The following is a 25,920-nucleotide window of genomic DNA, read 5'->3' as shown; positions in this document are numbered from 1 at the left end:
AGAAATCTAATCCCAAATTTTTACAACTACTATCACAAGTTTAGAAAGTAGAGCAAACAACCCTGAACTCCCTAAAGCCTTTTCCAGCTGACCCTCAGTGTATTTTAAGCTGAGACCAGTTTATACTCAAACTTGAATGCCAGACGTGCTCACCACTAGCTGAGGGGTGGATTTATCATCGCTCTGTGTGACAGTGCACGTTCATAAATCTGCTTTGTTTAGATTGCTATTGTATACAGATCCCGCAATACATTATCCAATGTGACATAACTTTGGCTGCCAATGACAGTTTTTGAAACTTGGCCCCGGGTTGATTTCTCAACCATGTATGTCTAAGTGTTTATGTGTTTGGCCTATTTGTTATAAATGAATGTATAGGTTCTGTATATGTTTCTGTGTGTTTATGCAACTTCATGTTTTTAGCATGAAGTGATAAGGCAGTGAGAGGAGTTTAAGCAGTGTAGTAGTTAATATTGCAATAAATAGATAAGGGGAAACTGTTAAAGAAAGGGGTAAGTGTATTTCCAGCTCTCATTTGTACAGTGAGACTCATCCTGTTTTATGCATCTGACATGCAGTATTCTTCCTTTAGGAACTGATATAAGGTACCTTTACATAGAAAATAATGAACCAGGTTAAACTTTGGCTTAGGGGAAACTTGAAAGTGTAAATTTATCGTCCAAGTTACGTGTAGATTTCTCCTAAATTCACCAAAAGTTAGCATTAGATGATGCCTCATTTGCATATTTAAACATACATCTTAGAGTATCCTGATGTTTGCATCAAGGTGTTTTACTTTGTTGAGATGTCCATGACATTTTTTGTTCCTGAATGTGTACGTTAATGTCTTAAAAAATCCCCCTCCAGGTCCAGCCCACCATGGTGCAGTATGAGCAGGATACGTTTGGGAGGAGCCACGACATCATGTCCAATTTCTGGAACTCCTGCTTCGATGACCTGATGAGTACGGCCTTTAGACGGGACAAAGAAAGATCAGACAGCAAGTCCAAGTTTCAGGTTATAAAACTTTCAAGAAACACTGTCATATAACAGCTTGAGTAAGTAGTTATAACACCTTTGACATTACTGAAACATTGCGTCTGTTTGGAAACAGGAAGTGATCGTGGATCCTTGTATGAAGCGAGTCAGAAGTGAGAACAGCAGGTACCACAGCTGGCAGAAGCAGAGCTCCAGCCAGCAGGGGGTGGTGTGGCAGCACTGGAGAGCTCTTCGCAGGCTTTTGACCAGTGAGAGGGGAGCATGGGCCAACAAGTACGACAACCTCTGACTTTTAATCAGTATTTTCTCTTTAAAATCTCTCTGACCAAGAATTACATGTATGTCAGTATGAGAGGAGACGTTTATCTGAATCTATACTGTCCTTTCGCTGCTAAATTGTCATTTTTCCTTTGCCTTATTTTGCCAGAGTTCAACCAGAGGTGAAATTGAAATTGTCCAATGCGGAGACATATTCAAAGATGCGTCTCAAACTTGTGCCCAACTTCAACTATGATCCTCACATTGAGGCCAGTGCCCTGAGGGACAACATGGGTATGTCACTGGGTATAAACATATTATCTTTGCTCTTTTTCTTATGAAAGCAAAATGCAGTAAAGACCTTTTTGTTTTTGTGATGTCCAGGAGCTGACAGCCCTCGTAGCTCTGAACCCCTCCCGTTGGCTGTTGCAAAGGAGGCAAAAGTAAGCTACATGGAGGACGATCAGCTAGGGGAAGAGGACATCGTCTTTTTGGATAACAAGTGAGTCTCTAAGTCGCATGACTTTTGTGCCAGTGTCTACAGCTTACTGCATGTCTGTGGGCCATAAACACAATATATAATATGTAAAGGTTTAATCTTTTTCCCGTACTGTCAGGGTGGAGGGAGAAGACGAGAGTCAGAGAGAAAAACTGGTTCTGTCTGAGGACTGCGAGCTCATCACCATCGTGGCGGTCGTGCCGGGTCGTCTGGAGGTTACCACGCACCATCTCTACTTCTACGATGGCAGCAGTGAGAAAGAAGAGACAGAGGAAGGTAAGGAGATATGTGACCATGGACATCACACCTTCACTGTTCTTCAAAGGGTCTTTACAGAAGTGAATAATATCTGTGTCATTAGGAATCGGGTTTGATTTCAAGAGACCGCTGTCTCAGCTCAGAGAAGTCCATCTGAGGCGCTACAACCTGCGACGATCTGCACTTGAGCTGTTCTTCATAGACCAGGCTCATTACTTCATCAACTTTAGGAAAAAGGTGATGGTCAGTTCAAAATGTAACTCCTTCTGTGCTGTAATTAGAATTACATTTTTTTTAATTCTTGCATGTGTGCCCTCTTACATAGGTACGAAACAAAGTGTACTCCAGGATTCTGGGGCTGCGGCCTCCCAACCTGTTCTATTTCGGCTCTCGCTCCCCCCAAGAGCTCCTGAAGGCATCTGGGCTCACACAGGTAGTTATTTAATTCAATTATCTCTATTATTATGATCAGAATTTTGCTTATTGTGTTGGACCAATGTCATGTTGATACGTTGAACAGAAATGGGTCTGCAGAGAAATCTCCAACTTCGAGTACTTGATGCAACTGAACACCATTTCTGGACGCACTTACAACGACCTGTCGCAGTATCCTGTGGTAAGTACACTCCATCTCCTCGGACAGTGTGCACTACTTAAATATATGTATATATATATAAGATTTAACATTCCCACAATCCCCCCCCCCATCATACAATTAAATTAAATTAAATTAAATTAAATTAAATCAAATTCAAATAAATTAAATTCAAATAAAATAAAATAAATGTATATAGGTTGATATAGCTCAGTGCATTTCTATATTAATGTATATTGTAAATAACAAACTGATTTGGACGTTGCAGAGATTTGTATCCTATGGTTACAAAAGATGATCCACTTCCAGTGTGAAAAGGCATCATGTTGCATTTGTGTTTTTGTTTCTCTTCAGTTCCCCTGGATCTTGTGTGACTACACCTCTCCCATTCTGGATCTGGAGGACCCATCAGTTTTCAGAGACTTGTCCAAACCAATCGGTGTGGTCAACGCCCGCCATGCACAGAATGTCAGAGAAAAGTAAGTGGTTATATAACGATGGGATTTTGGTTGTATTAAAAAGGCTTGCAGATCAGTAGCCAACCAAGGAAACATACGTTATAGATAAGGAGCTAAAATGCTTTAATCAATGATCATTTCTTCTGTTTTGCCCCTAGGTATGAGAGCTTTGAGGACTCAACAGGCACCATCGACAAATTCCACTATGGCACACACTACTCTAATGCAGCAGGAGTCATGCACTACATGATCCGCATGGAGCCGTTCACAACTCTGCATATCCAGCTGCAGAGCGGCAGGTTGGGGACGCCGGCTACTACTGCATTATATTTCAGGAAAAAAAAATGTCCCGCTATTCTGCAGTCTCATGTCGGAACATGTCTTCACTGTTTAGGTTTGACTGCGCAGACAGACAGTTCCACTCTGTGGCAGCGGCCTGGCAGGCTCGCATTGAGAGCCCAGCTGACGTCAAAGAGCTCATCCCGGAGTTCTTCTACTACCCAGAAGTCCTGCAGAACATGAACGGTAAGGAAGCAAATGAATCTGCTTCGTTTTGTTGCAAGATGTTGATACAAATATTTGAAAGGATCTAATGCATCGTTGCTGCGTTATTGTTGTAGGCTTCGACCTGGGACGTTTGCAGATATCTCAAGACCCGGTGGCAGATGTTCTGCTGCCTCGCTGGGCCTCATCAAGAGAAGACTTCATCAGGCAACACAGGAAAGCCCTGGTGAGTCCACACAAACAGTATACAGAGTCTTAAAACTTTTTTAACATACTGTATTAAGATGTACTCAAGATTCAAGATGACAACAACTTGTATTTGAAATATCTAGGAATGTGAGCATGTGTCCAATCACCTCCATGAGTGGATTGACCTGATCTTTGGTTACAAGCAGAGAGGCGAAGAGGCCGTGAACGCCCTCAATGTCTTCTACTACTGCACATACGAGGGTAAAAACTCAGCAAAGCATGGAATCTGCTAATCTTGTGATGATTTCTTTCAACAGTGTTTTCTCCTGATGTCCCATATTACCCTTCAGTTTTTACACAACAACAGTGAACAGTGTTTTTCTGTGCTCTTGAATGAGACTTCTTGTTTGGCTCCTCTGCAGGAGCCGTAGATCTGGATGCAATTGCCAACGAGACAGAGCGTAAGGCCCTGGAGGGCATCATCAGCAACTTTGGACAGACTCCCTGTCAGCTCCTTAAGGTACAACTGAACTCACAGACTAATTTACAGCCTTGATTATTAATACAATTCTGCATAAAAAGCAGCAGTTTTATATCATGTTTCTTTCTCGAACCAGGAGCCTCATCCTCCTCGTATGTCATCTGAGAACGCAGCTAGGCGGCAGGCCCGCCTGGACACTCTGCCCCCGAACATCTTTGAGCAGCTTGACAAACTTCGGCCATTTGTGGAGGTGGGTTCTGTCACAATCTCATTATTCCCCCCCAAAAAATAACTGTATGTATTAACATGTGTGTTTGTGTGTGCTTCAGGTGGTAAGCGATGGCCTTCCTCTGATTCAGGCGGTGGTACCAAAGAGCCAGAATCGCTCCTCAATCATCCAGGGATCAGATATACTGGTAAGATTTCATAAGAGCCACATGTTAAACTTAACACAGACATAACAACAACAACAACAACACACTAATTTGAAATAGATGAGTTTTAGCATTTTTTATATTATGGCACTTTTTCTCTGCAGGTGACTGTGAGTTCAACCGGGTTGATAGGAACACACAGCTGGTTGCCATACGACAAAAACATCGCCAACTACTTCACCTTCACTAAGGACCCGACCATGACTAATCCCAAGTGAGTGCCCTCAGGAAACACACGCCCATATCTAAGTTTTTGTGGTTTACACAATCATCCCACTTCTAGAATGACTATCTGTGAAATATCTGTTTACCAAAATCTCCCAGGAATGTCATTAGCTAACTTTATAAAACAAGCCTCTTAGTACTTTATTTACTTCTTCTATTTATCTGATGGATGTTTTTAGTTTTACTCAGGAATCCTCAACCGAGTCAGTGAAAACCCACTTACTTAACGTCATTTCAAAAGATGCTTAAAAGTTTCCTGACAGCTGGATGGAAGCGTAACATCTGTTTTAATTAATTTAAATATTCTAAACTGACCTTGAACCTGGATCACATAAACGCAAGATAAATCAGAACCATTTGAACACTGGATTTCAAGCAGGCTGTAATTTGCAGATGTCATGACAGTTTAATGTGCTGATTATAAATCTCCTCCACATTTAGGCCACAGCTCACTCTCATTTCTTGTTTTTTTAACTTTGATCTTTCCAACCTTCCTTCTGTGGTGCAGAACGCAGCGATTCTTGAGCGGACCGTTCTCTCCCGGGGTGGACATCAGCGCTCAGGTGCTGGTGGTGTCCAACGACGGCCGCCTGCTGTTCAGTGGAGGACACTGGGACTGCAGTCTCCGTGTCACCCAGCTGGGGAAGGGAAAGCTGGTGGGCAGGATCTGCCGGCACATCGGTAAGCTCTTAGTGTCATATGTCTAACTTATATATATATATAATTTATAAATGTGCTTTGTTTCGACATATGTTACATATTTGTTTGTATTTTTATCTGTTCCACAAAGACGTTGTTACCTGCTTGGCTCTGGATCTGTGTGGCATCTACCTCATCTCTGGTTCAAGGGACACATCCTGTATAGTGTGGCAGGTTCTACAGCAGGTAAACATCTTCAGATCTGTCTGTCTTCATCTAGGCTCACTCACATGTGCATGATTAGAAGCAGCAGTCAAAGTTGTGGCTTCACATATGGATTCTCCTTTTTTTTTTGTCCTTCAGGGTGGCTTCTCCAGCGGTCTGTCTCCTCGGCCGGTGCAGATTCTCTGTGGCCACGACCAGGAGGTCACCTGTGTGGCCATCAGCACTGAACTGGACATGGCTGTCTCAGGGTCGAAGGTCAGCGATATCACACTCTATGAACAGTTATGACGTTGATGCGAAACACTGAATATGCACAAATAAGTAAAAGAAAATAATAATGTTGATTATTTTCAATATTCATTAATCAGACGTTCGGTTTACAACAATGAAAGGCAAGGAAAAGCTTTAAACTCTCATATTTGAGAAGCTTCACTTTTCCACAAGTAATTTTTTGTTGATTGCCTTATTGATTAATCGACTAATCTTTTCCACTCAATAGTAAACTATAAAACTATATAAAACCTTTTTTGCATGTGTGAAAAATGCCGTTCAACGTCAATAACTTTTACGTGCTTGAAAACACAAATTGGATGTTCTCCAAGCAAACTGTGATGTGGCTCATTAAAAGTGAGAATGTAATCTGTACAGTACCCGCTACAGGAAACAACCCCAAAGCACAGACTTTATAGGTGTGAAGAGACAGATGTTGCCATCTTCTAGCACAGCCGTTGTTCAAACCTGGAAAGTGTAACCACAGTTTTGGCTCAATCTCATTTTGAGCTTTTTTTCTTGTGCTCCTAATGGGTTAAATTAGAGAAGATACATACAAGTCCATTATGCCTATCTTTACATTGATCTATTAAGACTCTCTCTGTTGCCAAAAGTTGTAGCATGGTTGCCAAGACTCCAATAAACTTGTGAGTCCATGTGGCTTTGGTTTGCATTGTGAAACTAAAAAACATACAAACATGCACAAACAGTAGAGAACGGTTCATTGCATCTTAACTGACCCTCCGTTGTTGTTCACTGTGTGTCAGGATGGGACTGTGATAGTGCACACGGTCCGACGAGGCCAGTTCCTGCGAACGCTGCGGCCTCCTGGTGATAGCTGTGTACCCGCCCACATCTCTGAGCTCCAGGTGGGCATGGAGGGCCACATAGTGGTGCAGACCTCGCTGGAGGAACGCTCTAATAGAAAGGTACTTTAATATATATACAGTACAGTGCATATACAAACACACACACATTTCTTAACCTGCTTATGCCATTACCAAAATGCTGCTTCTTCCCTACAGGGCAAGTACTCCATTCATGTTTACTCTGTAAACTGCTGTCTGCTGGCCTCCGTCACCATGGAGGAGCAGGTGACTGCTCTCCACCTGGTGTCTGAGCACATCATCCTGGGGACCATGGAGGGCAGCCTCCACATACGAGATTTATGCAGGTAAAGAGAACATAGTTTGAAGTTCCTCATAATGCTGCATGTATAGTAAGTTTAAGTTTAGCTCTTCATGCTAAACTCTTCTCTGTTTGACAGCCTGAACGCTCCGGTAGCGCCCCTGGCCTTGAAGGTTCCCGTGAGGAGCGTGTCTGTCACTAAAGAGTGCAGCCACATCCTGGTGGGACTGGAGGACGGGAAGTTGATTGTGGTGGGGGCCGGGAAGCCAGAGGAGGTGAGAACATCAAGTGATTGTGAGATGAGTTGGGTGGCGGTGTATGTTTGTATGTGTGAGTGTGTGAGGAAGAGGAGGAGGAGGAGGAGGAGGGGGGGTAATCATATGCTAAGTGCTTGTTGAAAACCAGGTTTTTCAGATGATAATTGAGCGTCTCTTGTCTGACATCTCCGTTTCTAGCCCTCCAGTGAAGATTAACATGTTTCCGCTCCCGTCCTCAGGTTCGCTCAGGACAATTCTCCCGTCGCATTTGGGGCTCCACACGGCGCATCACTCAGGTGTCGGCAGGTGAAACCGAGTATAATCCCACTGGGAATGCTGGCAAATGAGATGAGCAATGGTGGAGGAACTCTGAGGACTCTGTAGGTTGCATACACCTGCGCTCGCCAAGATGCTCGCCAGACTCAACAAAGCCTTTGTTCCCTTTACACGCTGGGAAACTCTCCTCCTCACTCAGCCACTGATCTCTCTGAGAGAGCAACTATACACTGTGCACTTTTTTAAAATTCTTAACTGATTTGATATTTTATTGTGTATTTCATTTACTGTTTTTAATCAGCATCATTCCAAAGAGTGGCCTTATTTTTGTGGGTGGACAAGAGCTCGGTGTTTGAACCCACTGTTGAACAGTGAGTCATGTTTCAGGGATGTGACTCATGCTGATGCACACGCAGCGTCAGACACAGAGAGGAGTAATGCCGTGAACTCTCCAGGCTCCGTGTTCTTGGTTTATTTCTTGTCAGAGGAACAGCTGTGAGCCATGTGCTGTCTGTTGAATGTCCCAAAGTCATTGGTTTGGCGATGGCATCTTCTTAAAACTCCTGGAAACTTGAAAACTGCTGTAGATGTTAATCGAGATTTCCATATTGCAATACTGGTGAATGCCACACGGGGGATTGACTCTGTAAAAAAAAAGAAGATATACAGGAGGTAACTGATCACTGTAGTGAACCGATGCTGTGTTGTGATCTTCAGCGGTCGACATCAGGATTTGCTGCAGCAGAAGTGCACCGCAATACCACAGTGTATAATCCTGCATTCCTCTAGGCTCAATGTAAAACTGTTACAATTAAAGCAATAACTGCTTTAATGGTCAAGTATGTGAATATATTCACTTTTTTATCATAACTGTGGAGCTTGGATGCATTGCAGCTCAAGAGGAGTGCCTCCTGTTGCCTTACACACACAATGGAGTAAAGACCTTTACACATGTGTCTTTTGTTATTACTGTTCACCACACGACTATATCCCTGTTTTATTTCTGAAAAGTGCCTTTTTTAGCTTTTGTCTAGAGCCATGTATAAACACTGAAATCCAATCATCTATGTAAGATCACTATATATGTCAGACTGTACCCCTGCTGATCTGATTTAAACCCACTTTACTACTCTACTATGACTCCCATGTTGTTAATGAACACAGTAAACTGTTGGCTGGATGCACATACTTGCCTGTACTAGTATTGTACTCTGTTTTATGAAGCGCTGAAAAACATCTGAAGACACGATGACTCTGAAACACGTGAGCACAGAGTCTGTGAGCGAGTTTCAGAGGAATTCACTTCCTGCCAGCTTCTTTTGCTGTGGTCGGAACAAAGTAGTTGTTATGCAGCGTCATGACAGGACGGAGACAAAGGGAACTATTTGGGCGAATGCAATACCCATAACATGGCGCATACACACAAATTACCTAGTCTTTGGAAGTGATGTTCAGAATAACCTTTAGTGTAAGCAAGTATAAAAGAAACGTGTATTTGAAATGGTGTTTACTTTCATCTGCTTTCCACCCTGGGAAATCACAAAATCAGTACATTCAGCCTGTCTAAGATCACATTTTATTCAACTGTAAGATGAGATCGACTGTGTCTCATCTCATCTGTGAAAATAATGGATTGTTTGCATCAGCAGCTGCTCAATTACACATTTGATCATCTACTTTGCTATTGTGCAAACTGATATCAATTCATGTTAACGCTGCTCTGTTTTGCTCGAAATGTCATGAATGTTATATTTCATTTAATTATGCAGTAACACTCAGAGTCTTTAGTTTAATCTATGGAGCTCAGAACAGAGGCTTCCTTTCAGCATTGGGTCTTTACAATCACAAACGTGGGTTGATGATGTTTTTGGTATTATTTGTTGTTTAAATGTCCTGATTTCGGTTCTACAAAAAAGCACTGCCTTGTATTTAGATTATTTAGCTTTTGTATTGTTCTTGGAAGATGTTGAAAATACACTTTACTTTTTAAAAAGCCTATGCTCCTTGTAACGTAAACATAACATGGGAGATTCAGTGACTGTCTGTCCGTCTGAGTCTTAATGCTCCTTCTTGAAATTGTCCTAATATGGCCAATAATTGTGACTTCTATTCAGGAATCCTTCTTTTCTGTGAACTGCTGCCCATATCCTGAGGATGATCAGCCCATTACTGAAAAACGAGCTCTGATTCTTGTGTGTGAACCACAGCAGGAAGGAAACTGATCCGCTGCCACAACGCAGATCATCCAGCTCCTCTACTGTAATCCCAGCCTTCGCATGCGTCTGTGATGTTAACCCTGTTTGAGTTGAAAAGGTCACAGCGAGCAGCAATGGCACATTTACTTGAAGAGGAGACTTTGATCTCCTGGTGGGCCGAACATCCTGTCGGCCTCCCCATAAACACCTCCGGGGGTACAATTCAGAGGGGTGGGGAGGGGTGATAAAACCCGACCTCTAGACCCCCAGTCAAATACAGACCACAGAATAGTGAATAAGGGAAGTGGAGTAGGAGGGATGCAGTCACTCTGATGTGGCTCCACTGACAATGGTGGGAGGGGTTGACACCTCGCTCTCGGTTATTGGCGGTATCTCCCTCTGACCCCTCCAGACCTGAGAGCAGGCGGAGGGGATGGATGACATGAAATGCTGCAATTTTGGTGTTGTTCAAGTTGTTCCTGCCAAGAACCGCAACAGCCCTCAAACAGGCCTCCGTCAACGACCTCAGCCCTCCCCCGTGTCCTTCTTCTCCACCCCTCTGGTCCATTTCTCCTCTGCCTGAGGACAACAAGATCATGTTTTTTTTATAGCTGCCTTATCGTTCCCACCCATGTATGACCACAGAGGAACTCGGCCCTCAGATAAAGAGTCTGCAGCCCTGCAGCAACATGATGTAAAGAACAAAGAAGTGAGGGCAACTGTTTATTTGTGTGATTGCCTGATAAACTTAATTGATGTTTTTCTCTAATGCACTGCTAAAAAAACTCCATCTTACTAAGTGGTTTTTATCCTAAAAGCCATTTTTTCTTAAAACAAGTGGGGAAAATGACCAGTGTCATAAGATTACAACATGTTGCCAATAAAAATCTACTTGCTTTAAGAATTTTCCACAAATGAGTGTTAATATTTTGAAGCGAGACAGAATAAGGCTGCGCTAGAATAAAAAAAATGACACGTTATTCTTAAAATAATCTTAAAGCAAATTAGTTTTTATTGGAAACATGTCAAAATAAGACATTTCAAAACCCAATAATAGACAAAACATACTTGGCAAGACGGATATTTTACAGTTAATTTGAGCAAACATATAATATATTATCAAATAAGCATATACATTTAAAACAGACACAAAGGTTTTTTCACTTGTTTTAAGAAAATAAGACTTTTCTGACTCAATACTGAACAGCAATTGCTTGATAAGCGTCAGTGTGGATGACACTTAAGCCATGCATACTAACTTTTAAGGGATCATATAATCTAAATTAAGTAAGTAAGTAAGAGTTTGTTATCTGTCTGTGTGTATGAATGAGAGAAAGGAGAGTTGTAAATATGGCTTGAGGATTTTATCAGAGCAGGAACGTCCTCTCCGTCTCCTCTCGTCCCTCGGCAGGCTTTGAAATGCAAGTAGTATTGTGTCTGAGAGATCTCTCCATTTGTTTTCCTCTGAAGTCTCCCGGCCCCCCTGCCATGCATTCACTAGAATTTACAAGGTGTGTAATTTAGCCTGCGTTGGTTTTCTAATCTTTTGAATTGCTGAGATCAAACATGTGCTTCTTCTTAAGAGCATCTTGTTTGATTCGCATGCTCTCTTTTGTTTCTGATAACAACTGATCACAGCTCTATGTAAGTGTCCCTGTAGGGCTGTAAAAGGGTGTCGCGTCACAGAGCTCCCTTTAATGAGCTTTCATAGGATCCACATATGGGCTTTTTTCACTATGATGAATATATATAGTTGAGAGTTTAACTCATAATATGAAAAACTTTTCACACATTTTGTTACTATGAATTAAAAACATAATTATTGATCTATTCCAATTCTTTAATATATGTTTTAACTCCAACATGACACCTTGAGGTCTCAGCAACCAGAGAACTCAGACCTTTTACTCAAGCAGAGTTAGCAATATCACAGTGTAGAAATACTTTGTTACACATAAAAGCATTCAAAATGTTATTTGAGTAAACGTACAAAAGTAATAGCATTCAAATATACTGAGAGTACCAAAAGTTAAAGTACTCATTATGCAGAATGGTGCATTTCATTACATTATTATTAGCTATGTTATATAAAGCTGGGTAGTATAATCTATAAAAAAAAAAAAAAAATATTGATATTTGATTTTATTTTGTATTAATAATCTGAATCTGCAAAGTAACCAGAAATTTAAGATGTCATAATTCAGAAATAATTACTCAAGTAAAGTATCTCAAAATTGTACTTAAGTGCAATACTTGAGTAAACATACTTAATCACTTTCCAACACTGCCAGCAACGATTATGCTATATTACTTTGACCCAAAGTGTTAAACATTAAACAAATAGATAAATAAGACATAATAAAACAAATATTCCTATGAGTAAATAGAGACAAAATGTTATTGTGAAAGGAAGCAGCATTTTATAATATGTTATATCACTATTTCATGGTTCTTTTACATATTTTGCTGTGGTAAAGAAAGTATTGAGATACTTAAGAAATACACCATTACAAGTAAAAGTCCAGCATTGAAAATGTGACTAAAGTAAATATACATGAAGCATTATGAGCAACATGTACTTAGAGTTTTAAAAGTAAAAGCGCTGCAGTAAAACAACTATGAGTGATATACATTATACATTATATTACTCAATTATTATTACTGATGCTTTAATATCAAAGTAATATTTTATGTATTTTATATAATGTTAGGTATTTTAATACGTAACAATACAATATGCTTGCAAAGTTTTGTAGCTGACAAATTGATGTAGTGTAGAGAAAAAGTACAAGCCTTTTCGAATGTGTAAATCAAGGCATCAAGTGTTTGACAATTTATTTTTCTTGTGCTTTTCATTGTATGTAAATACTACTTGTTTCTGACTGTCCACTTGTTGGTATGATCATTCTTTTTCTTTATTTTTATTTTCTTTATTTTTTTGTATTCTACATGTTCGAAAAATATTTTTAAATGAAAAAATGAAATGAAAGTATCTCAAATTTGTACAATCGAGCCTACTTTTTGTTTTTTTTTACATTATTCCACTGGTATTTTGTCTATTTATTCATGTATTTTTTCATTTTGGGCCTCCATACATTACTGCTTGGTAATATGTTCATCTATTTGTTGATTCCAGCAGCAGGTATGATGGTATAACAGTCATATGAGCAGATATAATATAATCACACACACATACTGTAAAGTCAGACTTGATTGTACTTCTTCTATTATATCGCTGCTCCCAGCATTGAAAGTCCAGCATTGAAAATGTGACTAAAGTAAAGATACATGAAGCAACACGTACTTAGTGTTTTAAAAGTAAAAGTACTGCAGTAAAACAACTATGAGTGATATACATTATACATTATATTACTCAATTATTATTACTAATAAATAATAGTAATAATACATTTTATTTATATTATTCTGGATACTCAAAGACACTTTACACAGATAAAATTATCATAAAAACAAGGACATCATAGAAATATAAAAATATAAAAACACACAATATTAATTACACATTAAAAGCAGTTCTAAAAAGGTGAGTTTTGACTACTGATGCTTTAATGTCAAAGTAATATATTTTAAGTATTTTATATAATGTTAGGTAGTTTAATACATAACAATACAATATGCTTGCAAAGTTTTTGTAGCTGACAAATTAATGTAGTGTAAAGAAAAATAGTGGCATCAAATGGAAATACTCAAGTAAAGTACAAGTACCTCAAATTTGTACAATGTGGCCTACTTTTTTTTTTTTACAATATTCCACTGGTATTTTATCTATTTATTCATGTATTTTTCATAATTAATAATATAATAATAATATAATAATAATATAATAATAATATAATAATAATAATATAATATAAGGTAATATTTTCATCTATTTGTTGATTCCAGCAGCAGGTATGATGGTATAACAGTCATATGAGCACACACATACTGTAAAAGTCAGAGCTGATTGTACTTCTTCTATTACAAGCAGTGATGCAGCCAATCAGAGAGCTGCTATGAAAGCTGAGGAGATGGGAGGAGAAAAGGCCCAGGAGATCTGGAGAGGGCTGGAGAAGCTGCTCGCACTGGGACATTTTTTTTTCCTGCCTCATCTGTTGCAAAGCTGTGGGAAGAGGTGGCTGTCCGTGCATCCTGCCAGCTGAAACAGAAGAAACTTTGTGTTAACTTACACGGTATCAGCCTGGGAGGATGCATTGAAGGAAGCAAATGGGAGAATCTGCGGATTACTGCGCGCTTTGAAGCTGCGTAAAAACACATCTGATCTCTACTGGACTATATGAGCGAACTTTTCCTGTCTGTCTGCGGAACCAACAAGTTGCTTTGTTTTAGTGTCACGTTTAGATTTACAGAAGTGGAACTGTTAATGCCACTTTTTTATGCGATTGTTGAGTCTGCAGACTGAAAACTAAGACGCACCAATCTGTCTGGAAGTCAAAGGAGGACTTTTTGGAGACTGCAGACATGAGACTGTTTGTCATCTGCGCGCTTCTGCTGTTAAACGTAAGCAAAAAGTTAATTTACTGCTTTTACCAACACACACATGTAACTTCCATTACTCAATATCATGTGCTGATTTCTTATTTCTCACTCTCATCATAACACCATAATAAGCAGCCATTGTGAGCTTCACCCGCCGAGCTGAGTCTTATTACACCATTGTTCCCAAAGGAAATGTGTTTTACACCACAGAGCCATATTTCATTAAGGCTTGCTGTGTCACACACACAGCCCCTGTTGGTCAATGTGTTTGTTGTCATTCTGTATAGCTGGCAAATCACTGTGGAAAGAGTGAGAGGAGACTTCAGATTCAATCTCATCCTGTCTTTCTTTGTAAAGTCTCTTATGACTGAACCAAAGTGAAGGTATTTTGCTGCTTGTCTTTGGACTGTGGCCTATAGTTACCTACTGTACATGTTACCATATGTGTTTTACTCTATCTGCTTTTATTGTCTGATGTTCTGTTTTAACAGTTACCATATCTTTTACTTTATTTATCTGCTTTTATTGTCTTGTGAAGCACTTTGTAACATCTGTTTTGAGGAAGTGCTATATAAATAAATGTATTATTATTATTATTATTATTATTACATCTACACAGACTTTCACAAAACATATCCTGGCAGTATATGTATGTGCAGACACTATGAGAGAAGGAACCAAAAGAACAAAACACAGGAGCACACAATTAACCAAGATTATGCACCCACCCAGCTGATAAATGATGTATTTTATGAACAAATTATAGCCTCAGTGGCATTTCATAGCATATTATTAAGCCGGGATCAGTGTGAAAAGAAGGCCCTTGACTCCACAGTTGTAGACAATAATTTGACACTCATCTACCTCAAAAAGCCCATGGGGCTTGTAGTCATGTTTGGACACGCTCCTCGGAGTCAAAGCACTTTTGTTAGATCAAAGTATTTAGATAAAACTTCAGAGCTCTTAGAAAGATGTGTATCTCTTTCCTATTATATGGGGTGTGATGTCAAAAGGGTTTCTGTTTGAAATCTAAGATGCTGTTTTTTCAAACAAGCAGAGCAAAGTGACTTTTCAAGTCGCTTTAGTCCACCGAAAAGTATTTGTGTTGGCAAATGATTCTCTTATTACTCACTGGGTGTTTTTAGTGCAGGAGGTGATTGTGTCCTACAGTATGTGAGGACAGTCTTCACTCATTTTGCCTGCATTTCCTTGTACATGTTGCCATATTTGTTGCTTACGACAATTCCTGGTGAAAATGTGGCCCAGCTTTCTGGGGTCTGGATATCCGGAGCAAAGCAATTATCACAATTTTCTCCCAGTTTGTGGTGGTGGTGTGTGTGTGCGTGTGTGTGTGTGTGTGTGTTTAAGTGTGTGTGTGTAGGTGGGGGGGTACTTTAGTTTATTACCACAGTCATTTGAATTTCCATAGAGTAGTTAAGCACATTTCTTTGGGGGGCAGACTTCAGCATCATTTAGGAATTTGAACCACCTCTCAGCTCTTTAGTGGGAGTTGAAAATCAGTAGATAAAAGGTTAACAAACGCTGTCATGTTTGATTTAAGATCCTAGTTGTGGGTGAGCATTTCTGCCTGAAAAAAAAAACGAGAAACCCATGTGCGTCCTTTAATTTGTCCCTCATGCTCCCTGTCTACTAATGACAGTAATCAGTGCAGACGGGATGGATGTGCAGCTTTTTGACAACTTTCCCTCAGCTCAGGCTGCTCAAATACCTCTGTGTGTGTAGCCGTCGTCACAGCCAGCTCGTGAAGGCTCACGGGGTCACTGTCGTCACACACACACAGAGAGAGAGAGAGAGCATCCTTTTGTGTGTTTATTTTTCACGCAGATTAGATTAAAACTCCAGCCTACGTGCTTCAAAAGTGGTCTCACTTCAAAAGGGCACAGAAAATGTCTCAGGCACAGAGGAGGCTGAAATGAAGTGTGTGTGTGTGATCCGCGATGACTGAGTGACTCCGGCAGCCGTGGTGGAGTTGAGAGCCCCATTGAAAGCACTGAGCAGTGCTCCTCGGTGGTCCGTCTGTTCTCACTGGGGAATCCCTTCAGATTGCAGCTTCTTACCTAAATGGAAAAAGCAACTGCAGCCCCCCCCCCCCCCCCCCCCCCATCCCCTCCTTTCCCTCCAGACTCTCTGAAGACTACATACTCTTTGGTGCATGCAAATTATATTACACCAAAGTAGGATTTTGTTGATTTATGTACCACTAAAGTACATTTAAGCAAGTTTGATTTTGTCCTCTGATGTTACAAAACCTAAAAAAAGCATAAAAGGAAGGAAGCATAACTCACTTTTTTATTTAATTATGGGTTATTATGTCTAATTTTCTCTAATGATAGTTTGGAATCATACAGTGTAAACTTTTTTGATTCATTACAGTATGAAGTTTGGAATCATACAGTGTAAACTTTATTGATTCATTACAGTATTAAGTGTAATAAATATTAATTGCACATATTTTCTCATACCAATAAACACTAATAGTAGATAATGACTTACCATTGTCATACCAATGTCATACCTCCACTGAGTAGATCACTGTTCCCACTCGTCTCTAGTGAGGGCATGTACTAAAGATTTCATTGTGCACCGGGCACCTCTGGGTGAAGTGCCAAACCTTTGGCGGTTCCTGCCCTCCAGGCAGGCTTACAGAGCTCCACCAGGCTTTATGAAACGACAGAAATCCAAGCTGGAGGTAAAAATAAATTACAGAGCTACTGTCACCAAATGTTTATCAAAGCATAGATTGAGGGCTAAGAGGTTGGTTAGTATTCCATCTGTCACATGGAGACGATCAACCAGAGTTACCAGTGCTACAAGTTATTACGGTCCAGGCTCGGTCACAGTCTGCCAACTCCAAACATCCTACTGGTTCCTGCCTGCTGGATCCCACCACCCCGACACCTTAATACCTCTGATCTGGGTTCTGTGGCTGCTGCTCAGATATCATCAGGCTCCTCTGTGAGTGCCGCAGTAAAAAACTGGCTGTTGTTTTTGGACCGAGGCGAGCCCCGTTTCAAAGCTGTTCCTCCTGTAGCATCAGCATGGAACATTTCAGTGTTTTGCGACTGGGGGCATGGTACGGTGTGTGTGTCTGTGTGTGTGTGTGTGTGTGTTTCTGCTGATGGCCTTTTTGTTGGAGGCTCTACAGGTCCCTACACGTTACACGTGTTTGTTGGCAGACTTCAGAGACAAAGAGAGACATCCGTGGCTTGTTTAGCTGTTACTTTTCCCCTTTGCAGGAGGTTAGTTGTTAGACATCTGTTTGCTCTTGTTAGCCCCCGGGCGGAGCGGGCCTTCAATGTGTGCATGTTTAAGATGCCATCTTTCAGAGGGAGTTAGCGAAATACTGACCTTCGCATAGACACACCTGCGACTTCAAAGGCCCTCTCTCACCCAAACAGACACTTGCATGCTGGGCAGCCTTGGTTAACTGACACCCTCGCCTGGGGCTGGAACCGTCTCCTTTATAACCCCCCCGCCCCCCCACCCCCCGCCTCCTTCTGATGTCAAGAAATACACACACATACACTGTATTCACACACACAGTCACACATTGTCATTCGCACTGATTTGGAACAAGTGGGAGGGCGGAAGCTCTTTTTACTTCTTCCTTCCTCCTTTTCGGAGTGTTTTCCTTCACCCCCTTTATATCTTATTCTTTCCACTGGTCTAAAGCCATCTGATTAAAGCCAGCCACTCCTGACAGGCACCAGCCCCGCTGCACAGGCCGTTAGGAATGTCTGATCTATCCCTCATGTCATAACTCAAGCTGGGCTCTCCATTACCCACTTGCAGATAAGGACTCAGAGCACTTTAAGGGTGAAAACTGAAGCAGATAGAAAGATAAAAAAAAGGCCATTTTCAGTTCGCCCAGTTCCCCGCTTCTTCAGTTGCACAGGGGCGGGATGTGTGTGTGTGATTTTCTTCCCACATGTGGTGTAAAGGAGAAAACTCCTTGGACAAAGAAAAAAACTCTTCTGTGGTTTTCTTGTTTGGCGGCCCCATAAGTTAAATATGAACCCCGTGACTGCTGATTCTAAGACATAAGATAGTATTTGTTTAGTCACACAGTGGTGGTATTTTATCTGACTGTCATTTTATTTACTGTAGGTTACTCTTGGAGATGCCTGTGCCAGCGGCCAGTTCACTGAATCGGGCCAGTGTTGCAGTCTGTGTCCCGCTGGCTTCGGAGTGGAGGTGGAGTGTGGGAAAGAGGATACCAAGTGCACACCATGCCCACAGGGTAAGCAATTATAATCTAATGTTACTGCACCAATGTAGAGTATGTTTCACCTGCCTTATCATTATGTCTGTCATCTGTGCAAGAGGCTGGAAGATTTAAACGGCAACGTCTCATCATTCATCTCTGATATGTGTGAGAGAAACACAGTTTCTCCATACTGACACTGATATTGTTATCTGTTTTTTCCAGGAAAGTTTTCCATATCCGAAGGCCTTGGTCCTTGCCGTCCCTGCGCCAAATGCCCACCCAGTGTTCCCATGTTTGCCTCTTGCTCTGCCATTCAAGACACCCAATGTGAATGTGACAACGGCTACTTCTTTTGAGCGACCACGGCCTGTGTGCCCCGTGCTCCAAATGCACTCTTGGCCAGGGTGCTCTCCGGGAGTGTGGCCCACAGGGAGACACAAACTGCCAGACCTGTAGCAGGGGAACATTTTCTGAGGAGCATATCAGCACCAAACCCTGCCAGACCTGCACCCAGTGCTCCGACAGCGAGGTGGAGATCCGACACTGCATGCCCAACTCTGACACGCTGTGCATGGGTGAGTTGGAAGGAAGAGTTAGACTCAGAACATACATTGGGTTTTTAAATATGAGTTTGGTGACATTCTATAAAAGTCAACAAATCCCATGAAAAGACACGAGGGTTGCAACTAACTATTATTTTCATTGTTACATTTTTTTCTTGCTAATCTGATTAGTTGTTTGGTCTATAAAATGTCAGAAAATGTTGAAAACTGTCGATCAGTGTTTCCCAAAGTCCAAGATGATGTCCTCAAATGTCTCGTTTTGTCCACAACTCAAAGATATTCAGTTTACTGTCATAGAGGAGTAAAGAAACCAGAAAGTATAGTTGGCGATTAATTTAATAGTTGAAAACTAATCGATTAATCGTCTCTAAAGGACAAGAAACCACAATAAATTGATCCTACAAACAAACAGTTCATTTTGAATCAATCCTACAGTCATTGTCCTGCTGCTGTAAATTCTTACTAGCGCACCAAATACGCAACTGAAAATAGTCCACAACAAACACAATTTACTCCTGTTTGAGTAAAGATTGCTAAAAACTACCGTCCCTACTGTTTAAAACAGGAAATTGTAACCAGTTTTTAAAGAATGTATGTCTTCACTAGGAACAAATGGGCGTAAGGAAATTGAAAAGTATCGAAAGACGGACTAATACATCGTTGGTTTTGGTTTTTCAAGGGATTTTCCAGTAGTAGTGCCAGCCTTTCCCTTAAATATCTAATGCAGGGGAAGGCAGCAATAGTAAAACATAAAAAGATAAAAGAATGAGCTAAAGGGAGGGTGACAGGGAGTGGGAGGGTCTGTGAGAATCCAAGGACATGTGGTCAACACCTGCATCCACACCTCATCTGAACACTCTGTAACACTCTGAGCTGAGAAACATGAGGAGTGAGAAAAGAGCCCACTTAAGTGCTGTAATCCAATTGGTAGGAGCTTGACAGGTCTTAAGGTTAACTGCCCCCCAAGAACCTTAAGGCCAAGGGAGGCTGCTGACCCTGACAACTAGTCTACTCGCTCCCAAATGGCTACACTCGCTCTCCAGGAGTAAGGTCATCTGTACACACTCTTGGTCCATATGTCATGACCCTTTGACCCCTGAGAGGTCAGCACAGTACCGTGTAGCGTTTGAACCTAAAATAGGCAGACCGCAGGAGGCAGAACGAGGCTGGAAACGGGGGGAATGAAAGGTTTCAAAACCCCAGGGGACCGGAATGACTGAGGCTATCATTACATCAGGCGTACAGGCTTCTGTGGAATTATTTCAGGCCCTAATTTATGCAACCCAAATGTGTTTCTGATGTGCACATGTGCAGATGCAAAGATACAGTTGCCGCTGACACGTCTCTCCTTTTTTTTTCAATCTCAACAGATAAGAAGCTGCACATTCTGTCTCGTCCTCCTCTGGGTGGGTCTGATGCTCCTAGCTGGACAGATGTTGAGGTGGGGGAGACCAGTACTTCCCCTGGTGTGCCCAAGTTTACCCCGCAGGACGAGGGAGGCAACAACAACATTCTGGCCTATGTGTCTGTCCTGGCTGCCGTGGTGCTGGGCCTGCTTCTTTATGTGGCTTATAAATGGTGAGTTTTCACTAGGGACGGGTCCTGGTCCTTAAATGGAAGTAATAAAGATGATACGATTGGCCCTGCAATGAAAAATAGCTCCCTGTGGGTAGCTTAACTGACATTGTTTTCTTCTGCTCCTCTCAGCTGGAGATCATGTAAACAGAAGAGGGCTCTTTCTAAGGCCCGAGCAGCTGAGTTGGGAGCGTCTCCAGAGGGAGAAAAGCTCCAAAGTGACAGCGGCGTTTTTCTGGACTCTCACAGCCTACAGGACAACCAGCCCAGCAAAGGTATGACAGACAGAGTCCTTGTTTATAAAACCTCAAATGATGTGGGACTTTCTAATATAAAGGATTGTGTTAAGGTGAGCATAGTGGTGAGGGCTGGAGGCAGGGGATCAGGTATGGCTGGTAATAGGGCAAACGGAGAAATGTTCTTCTCCTCCACTCCTACTTATAGGGAGCACTGATTGCATGCTGATTGGGCTCACCTGTGGCTGCTCTCAGAGCTCATTAGGGATGTAGGCAGACATGATACAGTTTCCAACAGATTGTATTAGATAAAGGGAAATTCAGTTCCAGACAGAACACTATTTTCCTCCACTTTGTCTTAAAGGTACCCTGTGGAGTATTTGTCCACTAGCAGCACTATTTGAGCAGTGTTTTTGTGAGTGGGTCTCCAATCTGTTTCTTGTATCTTATGCAAACGCACAAAGACGCCTATGTACATGCTTTCATGATGCTAGCTTCAGGCTATTCCAATGATGACAGTTGGTGGCAGTAATGCACCAAAAACGGAGCCAACAAAAGGCATTAAAGAGGAACGCTGCTAGCTAGTGATCAATGCAGGTTTACATTTTTTTTTTTTTAAACTGGCTTTGTAAATTATTTAAGGAATTTGATTTAATCAACTAAAATATTTAATCGTGATTAATCGCATGATGGTCCACAGTTAATCGCAATTAATCGCAAATTAAACACACATTTTGTTATCTGTTCCAAATGTACCTTAAAGGGAGATCTGTCAAGTATTTAATACTCTTATCAACATGGGAGTGGGCAAATATGTTGCTTTATGCAAATGTCTGCATATATTTATTACTGGAAATCAATTAACAACACAAAACAATGACAAATATTGTCCAGAAACCCTCACAGGTACTGCATTTAGCTTAAAAAAATATGCTCAAATCATAACATGGCAAACTGCAGCCCAACAGGCAACAACAGCTGTCAGTGTGTCAGTGTGCTGACTTGACTATAACTTGCCCCAAACTGCATATGATTATCATAAAGTGGGCATGTCTGTAAAGGGGAGACTCGTGGGTACCCATAGAACCCATTTTCATTCACATATCTTGAGATCAGAGGTCAAGGGACCCCTTTGAAAATGGCCATGACAGTTTTTCCTTGCCAAAATTTTGTGCAAGTTTGGAGCGTTATTTAACCTCATACGCGACATGTTAGTATGGATTCCTTAGGTTTTGTAGTTTCATATGATGCCAGTATCTTCACTCTAGCTTTAAAACGGAGCCCGCTAGAACCACCGGAAGATTGATTGCGTAAATACGTTAAAGAAATTAGTGGCATTAAAACAAATTTGCGTTAATGCGTTATTATCGCGTTAACTTTGACAGCCCTAGTAATTATATAAGTTTGTTTATTTACAAGAAAACTCGACAGGGTACCTTTAAGTTCACAATGTTCCCCACAAGAGTAATGGCACGGAAGCTTTCTAATTTCACGCTTGTTGGACTTGTTATTTCTAAAAAGAGGTTTCATTAGACCTGTGTTTTAAGTCTGTCATTTAATTTGGAGTATCGTATCCGTTAATAATATTTTAAATATTATTATTATTATTGAAAATCGGTTCCTATCATTTTTTAAGTACAAATAGCCAAATGGTAAGCTAATTTTGTTTGTTGTATCCACAGGTACTAAGAGGGACAGCAAGCAGGACAACCGTCAGTACATCAACCTACCCCCCCACAGACAGGAAGAGGTGGAGCGCCTCCTGCAGGAGGGAGGAGGTCGGGGGTGGAGGCAGCTGGGCGCAGCGCTGGGCTATGAGCCTGAACAGCTGGACCTGTTTGGGCACGGAGAGGCTCCCGCTCACACGCTCCTCTCTAACTGGGCCCAGAAAGAAGGCTGCACTCTGGGACCGCTCTGTTCTGCACTGGCCCGCATTGAGAGGCCCGACGTGGTAACAGCTCTTAACTGCCCAACGCAGGGCGTTTCTTTAGTCTGAAGGCTCCTCAAACGCACGTATGACACTAACAGACTCAAGTGAAGAACTTTCATTGAAATGACAAGGAAGGCACTCTGATATCAACACCTCTGTCACTGTCGGAGGCTGTCACTGATGGTTCTGATGCTTTGTTGGACACTTTTAATTCAGTTTTTACGAAGAGAACAAAACATTTTCTTGTATCACTTTCCTGTGCCCCAGTTTATGTCACATGTTGATTTTACATGGATCCAGCTGCATGAAAGAATCATCAGAAGCAGCTCATCTGGTCCGGATCCGATTTGGATCCCTTCATGAAGTGGCTCATTCGTTCCGGACCCGTTACGGATCCCTTATTCCAAATGGCTCTGGGCAAAACTAGCTACAGAAATATCAAAAATCTAGCTGAACAACATCTAAATTGCTCTTTAAGAGCTTGAATACTTCTTATAACCAGTCTGACTTTATTAATATTAATAAAACATTCAATTGATCCAAGACTTGAAAAAATCTGAACCTATCCTTTAAGCCACCCTGCGGTTCGCCAGGTAAATGCTTTTACTGTGAAGCAGCAGAAGTAGAAAAATTGGGTTAGTAGCAGTAATTTAACAGCTCTGCTACTGTTGTAAGAGAGCCAGCAGTTATCAGTGACACTCATGTCCGATAAAATTAGTTACACTGGGGAACATAAATGCATTGTTTCCTGTAAATCCCATACGCAATTTTATCCGAAGGTGGACTATGCCTATATTGTCCCCTCTCTCTTTCCCCTTTTCCAGTATATCTGTCCTGACTAGCTAATAAAGGCAAAAAGCCAAATTATACGGTAATCTCAAAACCAGAGGTCATTACAGACTGTAAATACATTGAATAGGTATTTCTGAAAAAAGGAAATGCTACCGTAAATATCAAAAACAGTTTTTTATTTAATAACACATTTCAAGACATGCAGATACTCTGTAAACCAAAATACTTTTTATGCCTCGGCACCAGCCACTTGAACTGGGGGGGAAAAGGCGCGTTCGATGTGCGGATCCGCCTGGTGTCAGCAGTGAGTTCGCTGTTTGACAGTGCCCAGTCTGTAGGCGGGCCGTATCCTGGGCGCATGGCCGAAATGAGTGAGACACTGAGGGCGACATGAGGGCGGATCCGCCCGAGTCGACTGCCATTTGGGTTGCTCAGTGGACATAGCAGACATAATGGATTAGAACTACAATGACCTCCACATACACCTCCATAAGTACATTTACAATGTTGTTTACACGCACACAAATCCTGGTAACTGTGAGTATTCGGTTAATGGCAGGAAACAGAATAATGTGTTTACAAATGTTGCACAAGTGTGATTATTCTAAAAACCACTGTTTACATGTTATTTGGACAGTAATAAGATTTATACCCTATAAAAAATAGCAGCCTTCCACGTGCTATTGTAAACAAATACGGCTTAGATCATCAAGTTCCTAGCCTTGTTTTATGAATCGCAACATCAGCAACCTCTTTGGTGGGCCTATTGCAGTTGATTTTTGCCAGAAGGAGACGGTCCAACAACACTGCTTTCCAACATGGTGACTCTTTCTGTTTGGGATAATTTCCACGCACATGTGCACGCCTAAAAAAGAGAAGAAAAAACCCAAGAAACCCAATAAAGGGGTTTACACGGCCAAGTGATCAGCCTTTCCGATGACGCTTGCAGTTGCTAAGAAGACTTTATCTAATGGGTAGATGGGAACTACTCACTAGATTGTTAAAGTGTGTTGCCTTGCTCTGTTGTTTTGTTTTTCTCCTTCTTTTTCTGCTGCAGTCACTACGTAGCCTTGGTATTTATTTACACTGAGGATATATCATGCACCAGTGATGTTTCAAATCCCATCAGAAGACACGAAAATGAAGCATTCTGAGAAATATTAAAACGCCTTTCTTAGCTCTTCCTAATAACCATCTATGATTGTAAATATCTTAAATATTGATTTGTTTTTTTTAAGTCATGGCTTAAAGTGAGATCATCCATGAACTGTGAAGACTGAAGAAAAGGAATAGAAATGAATCTCCTTAAATTCATTATACACAGCTCCATTTTTGTCACCTTGATTTCTCATAAAAAAAAATCCAAAGACACAGTTAACATCCATGCTCGTGTCCAAGTAACCATCTGGTTTTTGTATTTATTTCATCACCATTTCAAGTATAAAACTAAATAAAATCTATGAGAACCATGGACATCTGCGGTGTGCTAGTTACACTATGTGATGGCCTCAGATGGTTTGATATTTTTCTAACGCCAGCCATGTATGGTTTTGTGTATATATTTCCTAATGGTATGCCTCAATGTGTTTTTGTAAGAGTTTTATTCATTTAATAAATAACTTTGATAATCAGTGCTCTTTTGTTGTAACAGGACATAAGATGATACTTAAATCTTTATGCTTTTGATCAATGGATACAGTTGCTTGTGGTGTGTGGAGTAGGTCAATTAAGTTTGATGAAGAAAAAAAATATAATTACAATTTACAATGAATAAAAATAAATATCCTCATATTGAATTATAATAGTTAAAAAAACTAATAAAATAATGGATAAACAGTTAAAATAGTTACCTTAAAGTAATGGCTAAACAGTTGAATTAGCTACAAAAATAACTGATAAACTGTTGACATAGTTCGCTTAAATTAATGGATAGTGAACTACCTCAAATTAATGGATAAATGTGATATCTAAAAGTAATGGAAACAGATGTAATATCTAAAAATACAGTTGAAATAGTTATGATTTTAGTTATAATTGGTTTAGATAAATGGTGGAGACAATAAAGGGGTACTTCATCTGATAGGGTTGAGAGAGTAGGCTAAATGACAAAACAAATTCAACAGACCTCAGTAGTAGGCCTATATCCAATAATAAAACTGTAAGTATCGTACTTGTAGTTTTATTATTGGACATCCTTGTGTCATAG

General features: G+C 40.9%; 2 protein-coding genes across 5 annotated transcripts in view; both read left to right on the top strand.

Annotated features, from left to right (window-relative positions):
* Positions 1 to 9,688, top strand: part of nbeal2 (neurobeachin-like 2) — a 36,134-nt gene extending 26,446 nt beyond the window's left edge. For all 4 annotated transcript variants that reach the window (XM_037784923.1, XM_037784921.1, XM_037784920.1 and 1 more), the window contains 24 exons: positions 868 to 1,017; positions 1,115 to 1,272; positions 1,427 to 1,551; positions 1,642 to 1,759; positions 1,875 to 2,032; positions 2,118 to 2,251; positions 2,340 to 2,447; positions 2,535 to 2,630; positions 2,964 to 3,088; positions 3,226 to 3,366; positions 3,462 to 3,592; positions 3,688 to 3,797; positions 3,904 to 4,021; positions 4,183 to 4,280; positions 4,378 to 4,491; positions 4,571 to 4,657; positions 4,780 to 4,889; positions 5,409 to 5,581; positions 5,691 to 5,785; positions 5,903 to 6,019; positions 6,802 to 6,963; positions 7,060 to 7,208; positions 7,302 to 7,437; positions 7,659 to 9,688. In XM_037784923.1, coding sequence (XP_037640851.1) covers positions 868 to 1,017; positions 1,115 to 1,272; positions 1,427 to 1,551; positions 1,642 to 1,759; positions 1,875 to 2,032; positions 2,118 to 2,251; positions 2,340 to 2,447; positions 2,535 to 2,630; positions 2,964 to 3,088; positions 3,226 to 3,366; positions 3,462 to 3,592; positions 3,688 to 3,797; positions 3,904 to 4,021; positions 4,183 to 4,280; positions 4,378 to 4,491; positions 4,571 to 4,657; positions 4,780 to 4,889; positions 5,409 to 5,581; positions 5,691 to 5,785; positions 5,903 to 6,019; positions 6,802 to 6,963; positions 7,060 to 7,208; positions 7,302 to 7,437; positions 7,659 to 7,766 — 3,021 coding nt within the window. In that variant the 3' untranslated portion in view covers positions 7,767 to 9,688. The remainder of the gene's footprint in view (positions 1 to 867; positions 1,018 to 1,114; positions 1,273 to 1,426; positions 1,552 to 1,641; positions 1,760 to 1,874; positions 2,033 to 2,117; positions 2,252 to 2,339; positions 2,448 to 2,534; positions 2,631 to 2,963; positions 3,089 to 3,225; positions 3,367 to 3,461; positions 3,593 to 3,687; positions 3,798 to 3,903; positions 4,022 to 4,182; positions 4,281 to 4,377; positions 4,492 to 4,570; positions 4,658 to 4,779; positions 4,890 to 5,408; positions 5,582 to 5,690; positions 5,786 to 5,902; positions 6,020 to 6,801; positions 6,964 to 7,059; positions 7,209 to 7,301; positions 7,438 to 7,658) is intronic.
* A 4,274-nt stretch (positions 9,689 to 13,962) lies between these two features.
* nradd (neurotrophin receptor associated death domain) lies at positions 13,963 to 23,800 on the top strand. The gene is given in 7 exon segments (XM_037785912.1): positions 13,963 to 14,411; positions 18,519 to 18,651; positions 18,841 to 18,969; positions 18,972 to 19,193; positions 20,552 to 20,759; positions 20,889 to 21,031; positions 22,675 to 23,800. Coding segments are annotated over 7 exon segments (1,188 nt in total). The 5' UTR covers positions 13,963 to 14,372; the 3' UTR covers positions 22,989 to 23,800.
* Positions 23,801 to 25,920: the final 2,120 nt, after the last annotated feature.

Source organism: Sebastes umbrosus, chromosome 11 (assembly GCF_015220745.1).
Source record: "Sebastes umbrosus isolate fSebUmb1 chromosome 11, fSebUmb1.pri, whole genome shotgun sequence".
Classification (NCBI taxonomy): Eukaryota; Metazoa; Chordata; class Actinopteri; order Perciformes; family Sebastidae; genus Sebastes; species Sebastes umbrosus.
The sequence above is the reverse complement of the archived record's forward strand: the minus strand, read 5'-3'. Positions and strand labels throughout refer to the sequence as shown.